Source organism: Myotis davidii, unplaced genomic scaffold, assembly GCF_000327345.1.
Source record: "Myotis davidii unplaced genomic scaffold, ASM32734v1 scaffold458, whole genome shotgun sequence".
Taxonomy (NCBI): Eukaryota; Metazoa; Chordata; class Mammalia; order Chiroptera; family Vespertilionidae; genus Myotis; species Myotis davidii.
The window spans coordinates 2,136,388-2,148,233 of record NW_006289819.1 but is presented as its reverse complement, the minus strand read 5'-3'; the positions used below and the strand labels follow the sequence as shown (position 1 = coordinate 2,148,233).

Sequence of the window (11,846 nt, the reverse complement as noted above, 5' to 3'; positions counted from 1 at the left end):
CTGATCGATGTTTCTCTCTCATTGATGTTTCTAACTCTCTATCTCTCTCCTTTCCTCTCTGCAAAAAATCAATAAAATATATTTTAAAAAAAAGAAAGAAAAGAAAACATGTGGATAAAAACGTGTATATGAATGTTCATAGTAACACTATTCACAAAGGCCAATAGGTGGAAACAACCCATATTTCCACCAACTGATGAATCAATAAACAAGATATGGTGTGTACATATAATGGAATATTATTCAGCCTTAAAAAGAAAATTTTGCCTGGCCAGTGTGGTTCAGTGGTTGAGCGTCGACCCATGAACCAGAAGGTCACAGTTTAATTCCTGGTCAGGGAACATGCCTGCCTGGGTTGTGGGCTTGATCCCCAGTAGGGGGATGCAGGAGGCAGCTGATCAATGATTCTCTCTCATCACTGATGTTTCTATTGCTCTCTTCCTCTCTGAAATCAATAAAAATACATTTTTTTTAAAGAAAGGAAAACTTGATACATGCTACGTTATAGAAAATTTGGAAATCCAACTTCCAGTATGATCAGTATTATAATACTGTTGTATTTCCTGTATTTTTGTAAGCATCTTTTGTTTAAACATAGTCTACATTGAAATTTTTATCTTATGCTCTTGTCATTGATTATATCATAATTATTTTCCCATGCTATCTAGTCTTCAAAGCCACCATCTCTTACAGTTATAATATATTCCATGAATGTATTATACTAGACCTAATTAGTTCCTATTGCTGGATGTTCAGGTTTCTTCCTGTAGTGTTATGCATGGTCTGAAGAGTATGTTGATGCAGTACAAGTGAGGGCTTAGCCCCTCCCTTGCCGTTGCTGGCTCGATGTTTGGCACACCTCTGGGTTTGGTCAGAAGTTCTGTTGGCCAACTTGCCTGTTGAACATGTGCTTTGTTAACTACTAGCACTTGAGGCAGCACAATACTGATGCTCTAAAATTTAGGGACAGCTTTTAGCTCATGTTTAAGTAAAACCAGATGGTCTTTCTATTATTTTTACCTCAAAGAAGCAAGGAATTTGTTCCTCTGGAAGAGTGGTTGGGAAAACATGGAAAAAATGAGCATTGTCTGTAAAGGTCAGGACTGGGGGACCAGGGGAATGAAAACAGAAATGAATCAGAGGGTTTTTGTTGTTGCTGTTGATGGGAATTTTTTTTTTTGTATTTTTTGAACCTAGAGTTTTGACAGATCCTTCCATTTTCATTCCCAAAGCTGTAGTTTTCAGCCTGCATGCACATCAGCATCACATGGGGAAGCTTTTAGCAGAATATTAATCCCCAAGCCTTATCTGAAGATAATGCTTTCATTAATCTATGTTGGGGCCCAGGCATATGCAGCTAGGGTTAGGATCCACTGGACAAATAACACGGAAAAATATTCAGCCTCACTGCCCATCAAGGAAACTCAAAATAAAATAATAATGAAGTAATATATGACCATGTAAGCATTAAAATTCATAGCACATGTTAAGCAAAAGAAATTCAGACACAAAAGAATACATGCAGTATGATTCCTCCTAGATGTTTTAGGAGAGACAGAAACCGGAAGAGTGAATGCCTGGGAGTGGGTGGGGGAGCAGGAGATACAGATTGACTGCAAAAAAGTCGGAGAGAACTTTAACCCCTTCCCCGGCAGAAATGTGTATACTCGTTTTCACAAAATGTTCTTTTTCAGTCGTCGACGAGTATACTAAGAAAATATGGTAAAAAAAATATGGTTTATAGGAAGACGAGTTACAAACTGTTTTCATAACCAGCATCAAAAATACTATATAGAACCAAAATAAAAAAATTAGTCTGAAAAAGAAACGTTTTTAACAAAAAAATTGTTGGGGAAGGGGTTAAGGGGTAATGGAAATGTTCTGTACCTTGACTGAAGTAGTGGTTATGTCGGTGTATACATTTGTGGAAACTCATCAAATTGTACATTTGAAATCTGTGCATTTATTATAAGTAAATTATACCTCAATTTAAAAAAAGAATATTGCAAAAATTTCATCAATAGTAGCACCCAATACTAATGCGGATGTGGTGAAATTGCTTCTCTTATATAATGATGGCAAAATTTTGGTAGGATGCTTCTGAATGTTTGTCAAGCTGTTATTACAGCTTTTTGACCAGTAATTCCATTTCTGGGAATATATTCTACAAAAATTAATTTAAAAAAATATGTTTTTATTGATTTTTTTAGAGAGAGAGGAAAAGAGAGGGATAGAGAGAGAGAAACATCAACGAGAAAGGAATATCATGTATATGCTGCCTCCTGCGTGCCCCCCACTAGGGATTGAGCCCACAACCTGGGCATGTGCCCTGACTGGGAATTGAACCAGTGACCTCTGAGTTCCTGGGTCAATGCTCAACCGCTGAGCCACATGTTTTAACATCGATCACAGGCCTGTGAATAATTTTCACTAAATTAGGACTGTTTTGTCAGAGTTGACTCCAGCAGACCTAGAATTGCTCTGAGCTGTTTTGCTAAAGTTCTTGGCACTGACCACTGGTCAAGGAATGAAAATACTGATTACAAGCGTGTTGCTTTGTAACCGTAGGTCCAAGGAGTTTCATGGCAGTTTGCACCACCTTGTCAGCACTGTTTATTGGTAACAATGAGACTGATGATTTGCACCAGTCTCAGGGCGAACCTGGGAAGGCTCTGCTCTTGAGGCTGGTTACATAGCAGAGATACACTCACGTGACCAGGAGAGCATTTAAAAAAAATCTTAGTTGAGATTCCATTTTGGGATCCCTGGTTGTGAGGTGTTCAGTGCATGTCTGTGGTTCGTGACCCGCGGGAGGAGTTGCTTCCGGGCAGGGCCCTTACAGAGGGAAGACCCCTGGGGCTCCTGCCTAAGTGCTCGGACTGCCCGCTGTGAGAGAGCCATGGGTGTGGTGCGTATCCTGACTCCATTCTGTTGCCACGTTGTGCCTTCTCCTGCAGAGCTGTACCTTTGTAAGCTCTGTCGCTGGGGTTCTGTTAGTCTTCTTCAGCAATCAAACCCAATTTAACTGGCACTGTTAGTGCAAGGACATATCAACTTGGTGAAATATTATGCTTTAAAAAATAAGCAAATTGAAAGACTGTAGCCACAGTGAACAATGCTTATGAGATGATATTAAGAGAAAGAGAATATAACCTTTTTCCTTTCTATGATAGTAAAATCAAGGAGTGAACATGGGATGGATTCTAGGTGTGTGTTTTTTCCAAAAATTTGCATTGTTGCCTGGCCGGCATAGCTCAGTGGTTGAGCGTCAACCTATGAACCAGGAGGTCACAGCACAATTCCTTGTCAGGCCATATGTGGGCTCAATCCCTAGTGTGGGGGCATGCAGGCGGCAACTGATCAATGATTATCTCTCATCATTGATGTTTCTATCTCTCTCTCATTCTCCCTTCCTCTCTGAAATCAATAAAAAAAATATTTTTAAAGAAAATGTAACTCCTATAAACCAAATGTAATTTTACTTTTGGAGTTTGATATTAATCTGACATGTATCAGCATTATATATTAAATGTCAATTCCTCTGACAAGCATTGTGGCATTTTACATATAGATCCATCACTTCATTCTCTTACCTCCTCTAATGTAGAAAGAGCACTGCATAGGTTATCAGAGGACCGAGTATTCGTCTAAGATTTGTAAGCAGCATGAACTGAACAGCATGTACTCCCCTGACCAGGATTTCTACATTTCTCAGTAATATGATGATCAAAGCAAGATAATGAATACTATTGGCCTGAAAAATACTCTCTGCTAGACAGCAGTAAATAATGGTTTTTAAGTCATTATCATTGGCATCATCAGCATAGTAGGTAAGAACGTAAAAGAATAAGAAACTTCAATCTATAAAGGAATAAAACAAGACTAAGAGATGAGAGCAGAGAGGTTGGTCATAGAGAAAACACAACAAATGAATAGATATAATAATGGTTGTGTGCTAGGTACTGTTCTAAGTAAGCACTTTGCATGTTTATTCATTTAATTCTTACGATGACTTTACGAGATAACTGTTACTTTGCCCGTTTTACAGATGAGAGCCCTCAGACACAGGGAGTTTACATGACTCACCCAAGGTCACATGACTACTTTCTAGTAGAACCAAGATTTGTAAGAGGCAGTATGGCTCCAGAGTCCATACTCGAACTACTGTGCTACATTCCAGGGCAGAGGAGAGTGGGAGGAATCTGGTGGAATGACCAGGAAATGGAATGAAAGAGCAGGAATTCCAGGAACACTCATTTTTATGGAGCACCTACTATGTACCAGGAACTATGGATAAAAAAGATGAGTGAGACTGTGGCCCATGCCCCTGAAAAGTCAACAGTATGGTGAGGAAGACAGGCAATAAGTCACATTATTTCAAAACAACATGGCAAATTCTTAAATAAGTACAGAGAGGCATATACTAAGCGATATAGGAAGGCAGAGAATGAACACTTCTCCCAGCCCAGGCTGGTGGTGTCAAGAAAGGCTTCTTAGAGAATGTCTAAGAAGTATGATTTGAAATGAAGAGTTGAAATGGGGAGAGGGTGGTCCAGGTTGAGGAAAACAGGAGAAAAAGCCTGAAGGCAAGTGAGAAGGGTGTATTGGAGGCAAAGCAAACATTTCCCTCCCAGAGAGAACTTGTTTTTGTTTACCTCACATGGACATCAAGCTGCTTCAGAAATTTCCCATATTCTTTATGTAGAGCTTCCTTTTCTTGCTGCAACCCAGACACCTTCTCTGACAATTCCTGGTAGCTCTTGAGATACTGAAAAACATTGATTTCAGAGAGTAAGGGAGAGGGAGAGATCAAAACATCAATGATGAGAGAGAATCATTGATTGGCTGCCTCCTGCATGCCCCCTACTGGGGATCGAGCCTGCAACCCTGGTGTGTGCCCTTGACCAGAATGGAACCTGGGACCTTTCAGTCTGCAGGCTGACGTTCTATCCACTGAGCCAAATCAGCTAGGGGTGAAAAACATTTTTTAAAATGAGAATATTCTGTGCTAAATAAAGGTATGTTGTTGATGGAAAGTGAATTGACAAAGCCTTTCTGCTGAAAAAAGCTTACAGTGGCTCCAGCTTCTGACACTGTAGTAGCTTCCTGTGATTTCTGCTATTTCAGATTTTCTGCAGCTCTTTGCCTTTTTGCTGGTGGACTTTTGCTCCACCAGCCTTTCCAATAGTTTTGCAAGCATCTAATTACCTATATAAAAAGTCTTCCAGCTCACCCTAGCCGGTTTGGCTCAGTGGCTAGAGCCTCGGGTCAAGGGCACATACCTTGGTTGAAGGCTCCTCCCTAATCGGGGCCCTGGCCGGGGGCCCTGGTCGGGGCCCTGGTCGGGTCTCGTGCAGGAGGCAACCAATCAATGTGTTTCTCTCACATTGATGTTTCCCTCTGACTTTCCCTCTCCCACTCGCCCTAAAGAATCAATGGAAAAATATCCTTAGGTGAAGATTAACAAAACAATGAAAAAAAAGTCTTCCAGCTCAAAGTCTATAAAGTGAAAGCTGTTTTCCTGAGCTAACCCTGCCTAATAAAGTATCTGGTTCTAGAAATGGCTCCTCAAATATAGGAAGCTCAAAGATTGGTTATCTGACCAGGTTAGATGTAAAGGCAGTATAATCTTGTCACTAGTATTAGATATCCATGACGTAAGGGTCGATTAGGTTAGAGTTTATAGTTGCCTGTCCTGAAGTACTTTGGGAGACCACCTGATCTGTATAAAGAATGTGATAGCAGAATTGAGAAGTACAAGGCGTTTGGGTGGCTTAGCCATAGCAGTTCTTTCTGATCTTCTACTTATCCCTAACTCTCCCTCCCAACAGTTTTATAAGCATGTTATTGCTTGTGTTAAATCCCTTCTTGTTCAAAATACCTACAGTAAATTCTGCTTTCCTGGCTGAACCCTGACTAAACGAATGGGTAAAGTGCTAGGCACTCCATAAGTATTAGCTATTGCTTGATGGCAGCGATTTGCAACCTTTTTCATCTCATGGAACATATACACTAGTTACTAAAATTCTGCGGCACAACAAAATATATTATCATTTTTGCTGATCTGACACACAAAAAAAGTGTAATTTTGATTCATTTATACCAGATGGCTACTGTTATGTTGGCTGTAGTCATTTTTTTATTTGACAATCTAACGGAAAAGAAGTCAATGCCCCTCACTAAACAGTGAGGTACTGAATGTTTAAAAATTTTTTGTGGCACACCAACTGAAAACCGCTGCTCTTTGGGAACTGGAAAACTGAGAAGCATGTCTATTTACTGTCTTACCTCATCAGATTTTCTTTTTTCATTTTCCAGTTGTTTAAGTTGGGCCTCTTGTTGCTGAATTCTGTGTTGTTGCTGAGAACTGGTCATTTCTAGTATATTCTCTTTATCTAGTAAGATTTTCACTTTTTGTTGTAGCTCATTTATATTTTGATCTAGGAGTTTCCTGAAGGCAATTAATATACATTAAATCACACCGTGAATTGCAAAGCTTTGCAAATGAAACTCTTTGAGTTAAAATTGTGTTTTTTAAAATCCTTATCCAAGGATATGTTTTTCATTGATCAGAGAGAGAGAGAGAGAGAGAGAGAAACATTCGTGTGAGAGAGAAACATCGATTGGTTGCCTCCTGTATGTGCCCCAAAATGGGATCAAACCTGCAACCTGGGTATGTGCCGGGACCAAGAACGGAACCCGTGGCCCTTCAGAGCAAGGGACAGCACTCCTACCAACTACACCACTTGGCCAGAGCGTTCCCCATTACTTTTAAGATAAAGTTCAAACTCTTAAATATAGCTTGCTAGCTAGCCTCATTTTAGCTTACCTTTCTAGCCTCATTTTCGTGCCACTCCCTATACCCACAAACATTTTGTGCCAGCCAAAATGAACTCCCCCAAAATGAAACAAGTCATTCTCCAGACTTACTCCTCCTCTGCAACGCCAGCCTTTTCCCCATCTTCCTTGTCCAGGCCTTCCTTTGCCTAATATTCTCTACTTAGCTTTCCCATGCCAACTGCTTTAGTCTCAGCTTAATAGCTTCCTTAGAGGAAGGCTTTCTTGAGCTCTCTAGGCCAGATTAGCTGTCCTTGCTACCTGCTATCACAGCATCATAAACTCGCCTCTGTATAACACATATTTCATTGCAGTTGCAAAGTCTTATGTAGAGGGTATTCTTTATAGTGAAACCGAGAGTCCTGATTTAGCATATGATTTCTGTTGACTATGTAGCCTCAGCATTCTATTCAGTTTCTTCACAGCCTGCCCCATAAACCTTAGTTCTCCCCTTACTAGTCATTAACCTGAGGCAACAAAAACAATGGCCACACCTTTACTAAAGGTCACAAGGTATGGGTTTCTGTTAAGCTAAAGATAATATCTTGACCTAAGTTATGTTTCAGCTCCTGTGTCCTAAGGTGGAATGACTCCCTGGCTACTTTCCCATAAAACTGGGCAGAGGGATGCCAGAGCTGTCTGCACAGTTTCGAACCCCTAACCCACAGTGTCTTGTGATTTGCCCTATATAGTCTATAACCTACATGCCATTGGAGTGTTTAGGGTTTTAAGCATTAGCTCCCCATTCTCTGGGGTGTTGCCACTTATAATAAGTTAGCAAATATTTCCCCACAGCAATTCTTGGTGTTTAGTATTTGGCTCTGCTAGTGCCAGGTGGCTGCACTTTTTCTGTTCGATAACAATACCATCTATAATAATAAAAGCATAATATGCTAATTAGACCAGACAGCCAAACGACCTTCCAGATGTCATTCAGATGTCCTTCCGGATGAAGCTGCAGCGGCGGGGGCCAAGGCAGAGGTGGTTAGGGGTGATCAGGCAGGCAGGCAGAGCAGTTAGGGGTGATCAGGCAGGCAGGCAGAGTGGTTAGGGGTAATCAGGCAGGCAGGCAGGCGAGCAGTTAGGAGCCAGTGGTCCCGGATTGTGAGAGGGATGTCTGCAAGAGGGATGTCTTACTGGCAGTCAGACATCCCCTGAGGGGTCCTGGATTGCAAGAGGGTGCAGGCCGGGCTGAGGGACATCCCTCCCCCCTTCCATTCCCCCTCCGTTCTGTGCACGAATTTCGTGCCTGAGGCCTCTAGTTATTTATAAAAACAAAAGTGTCTAAAAAGCATTTTACATGAATAATGATAGATGTAACAGGATGCTGTACATATATTTAAAAGGATAGTATGAAATAAATCAGTAACAGAAAGATAGCTGGAAAATCCCAAAAGATTTAGTGATTAAACAAACAGTTCTAAAAAATGCATTTGTCAAAAAAGAAGTCTCAAGAAATTAAAAAATATTTTGAACTATGCTTATTTGACATGAAAATGAAAATACAACTTACAAAATTCATGAGGTGCATCAAAAATAGTGCTTAGAGGGAAATTTATAGCATTAAGTGCAAATATTATAAAAGATGAAAAAAAATCAACAATCTAAGTTTCCACCTTAGGAAAACTAGAGAAAGAGACCAATATAAACCTAAATTGAGCAGAATAAGAGAAACAATAAATATTAGATGAGAAAACCATGAAATTGAAAACAGGAAAACAACAGAGAAACCATGAAACTAAAGCTGGCTCTTTGAAAAGATCAATAATATCGATAAACCTCTAGGCTAACCAAGGAACAGAAAACATAAATTACTAATATCAGAAGTGAAAGAGGGATCATCACTATTGTCAGGGAGAAAAATTTTTCCTCTTCCCAGAGGGGAGCAGAGTAGGACTGATAGGCCAGGTACAGAAGGTCACCAGGGCAAAAAGCCCCAGGTCACTAGCAACAGGCAAAACTGGGAAAACAAGGATCTTGCCCTGTGTAACCTTTCCTCCCTTGGCATATTGATGGTCATGCGGGTTGGATCCTCCCCTGACCTTCCCTCCCCTGGCATGTCCATAGTCATGTGGTAGACCCCCTTGAAGGAGGAACAAAGCGCTGAAGAGTGGCTTCGTGCGACTCCCAGGCAGGCCCTTGCATGACCACTCCTTTAAGCATTTAACCCCACAGATAACATCTAGGCCTCAGTTGTGTTCAGCTCCAGGCTCAGAAAAGCTGCAAAACCAGACAAGCAATACCATGACTGACATCAGGACCACTTGCATGACTAATGACCCCTCTCCTACAGCTCACTTCCTCTCTCTCTGTAGCTTTCTAATACACTTGCTCTTATAGTTTGAGTCTTGGTTCTGAATTCTTAGCCAGAACTCAAGTACTGAAGGTCTGACTCCACTGGTCAAATACCTGGTGCCATTTCACCACCAACTCTTCTAGGTTCTTCTGGTTGGTCTAATAGTTAAATTAACATGAAACAGATTAGCAGGAGAAAAACAAACTAAAGTTTATTAACATACTTCCTGCACAAAAGGGAGAGATGCAGGAACACTGAAGAACTTGCCAAGATGACAAAAGCCTTCACCTTTATCTTCAGCTAAAGACAAAAAAAAAAAAAAAAAAAAAAAAAAAAAAAAAAAAAAAAAAAGATGGTGGCGGTGGGGAGTCAGTTATGGAACGTTACCAGGAAAAGCACAGTAAACAAGCATAATATTATTGTCCACACCTTCTCAATTGATCATTTCTAGAAATATCCTCCTCTTCATGGTATAGTGAGGGAAACACCCTTACAAATGTAAATGCCCTTTTACAAAGAGTAACTTCTACTTGTTTTTCAGGGTTCTCCCTTGTCTTCTGTTTCTTAAAATTAGCCAGCTTAAATAAAATACTCAATATCCCAAAGAGGCATATTTTGAGGTAGCAAACTCTGTTCCCTTCCTCTATTGATCCTCTGGACATTAAGAGACAGGAAGGGGACTTCTCCCAGCTCCTCACCACCTCCGCCAGCTTCCTGCAGTCCTTGCACCCGACGGTATGTCTCAGGCTGAGTTTGACAAAGCTGCTGAGGATGTTAAGCAACTCAAGACCAAGCTAGCAGGCGATGAGATGCTGTTCATCTACAACCGCTACAAACAAGCAACTATGGGTGACATAAATACAGAACGGCCTGGGATGCTGGACCTCAAAGGCAAGGCCAAGTGGGATGCCTGGAGTGAGCTGAAAGGAACGTCCAAGGAAGATGCCATGAAAGTGTACATCAACGAAGTAGGAGAACTAAAGAAAAAATATGGAATATAGGGACTGGGTTTGGCTGCCAGCTACGCATGTCATCTAAACTGATAATCATGCCTTGTTTTTCTAATACCACGGATAAAGTGAAATAATGAAATTACCTTCTTCCTGAACACTGTCCAGGATATGGCTCTAACAGATTGAGGAGCAGAAATGGTTACCTCGCAGAGTAGTTTTTAATCTATAGATCAATTAAAACTGCATTTGTTACTTAAAAAAAAAAGACAGTAAGGGAATATTATGAACAACTCTATGCCCACAAATTTAATAACAAATGTGAACTAAATGGGGCCACATGCTAACCTGACAAGCTCAGGAAAGGCCTACACGTGGCCTTGTAAACTCAGAGACCTAAAGTAACCACAAAGAATAGTCTGAGCCGAACCGGTTTGGCTCAGTGGATAGAGCGTCGGCCTGCGGACTCAAGGGTCCCGGGTTCGATTCCGGTCATGGGCATGTACCCTGGTTGCGGGCACATCCCCAGTGGGGTTCGTGTAGGAGGCAGCTGATCGATCTCTCTCATCGATGTTTCTAACTCTCTATCCCTCTCCCTTCTTCTCTGTCAAAAAATCAATAAAAAATATTTTTAAAAAAAGAAAAAAAAGGTCTGAAATTAAAACTTAAAAAAAAAAGAAAGCTATTTTTATTGACTTCAGAGGGGAAGGGAGAGGGAGAGAGAGAAACATCAATGATGAGAGGGAATCATTAATCGGCTGCCTCTTGCATGCCCCTATTGAGGATTGAGCCTGCAACCCGGGCCTAGGCCCTGACCGGGAATCAAACCATGACCTCCGGTTCATAGGTAGACATTCAACCACTGAGCCACATCAGCCGGGCATGAAATTAAACTTTTTAATTAAAGAGCAGCCTGGCTGGCGTGGCTCAGTGGTTGACCATCAACCTATAAACTAGGAGATCATGGTTTGATTCCTGGTCAGGGCCACATGCCCAGGTTGCAGGCTCAATCCTCAGTAGAAGTGTGCAGGGGGCAGCCAAACAATGATTCTCTCTCATCATTGTTTCTTTCTCTGTCTCCCTTTCCTTTCCCCTCTGAAATCAATTTAAAAAACAGTCTTTGGTGGGTAGTTCATGTCCAAGGCTGGTATCCTCCTCCACAAAGATCAACTTTGATCTTAATTGAGCCTATTGTCTTTTTGCATCTAGATAACATGCCTTTGGAATGTTGGGGTAACTTGTAATCTTTCCTCCCTAGACATAATATCTAGGCCCTCAGTTGTGTTCAGCTCCAGGCTCAGAAAAGCTGCAAAACCAGACAAGCAATACCATGACTGACATCAGGACCACTTGCATGACTAATGACCCCCAGTCCTGGCACTGACCAAACAGTAGAGACCACACCCTGAAAGGACATACCTGGAAAAATAATGAATATGCTATTGGGATCCTCCCCGGAGACCTCCAGATAAATACCCTTAAGACAGAGGACCCAGTGCTGCTCTCCCTCCAGGAGCAGGCCGGTGCCTTAACCCCCAAGATGAGTTACCTTTCTCTCTCCAAGGACCCTTCTTTTGTGTTTGTAACTTGTTTCCTGAGCCCATTTCTTCTACAGCTCACTTCCTCTCTCTCTGCGACTTTCTAAATAAACTTTCTCTTATGTTTTGAGCCTTGACTCTGAATTTTTTCTTAGCCAGAACTCAAGTACTGAGTTTGCTGAACCAAGGTCCAGTCTGACCAAGGTCCAGTCTAACACCTGGCGC

At 41.3% G+C, this 11,846-nt stretch overlaps 1 protein-coding gene and 1 pseudogene across 2 annotated transcripts in view; one reads left to right on the top strand and one right to left on the bottom strand.

The window, feature by feature from the left end:
• The window catches only part of CCDC30 (coiled-coil domain containing 30), a 72,122-nt gene that overhangs the window by 9,425 nt on the left and 50,851 nt on the right, over positions 1–11,846 (bottom strand). Inside the window, 2 exon segments of the mRNA XM_015563175.1 lie at positions 4,656–4,768; positions 6,289–6,451. Of these exon segments, the coding sequence (XP_015418661.1) occupies positions 4,656–4,768; positions 6,289–6,451 (276 nt within the window).
• LOC102762253 lies at positions 9,837–10,301 on the top strand (annotated as a pseudogene). The gene has a single exon (XR_001513654.1). The product of XR_001513654.1 is annotated as an acyl-CoA-binding protein pseudogene (transcript).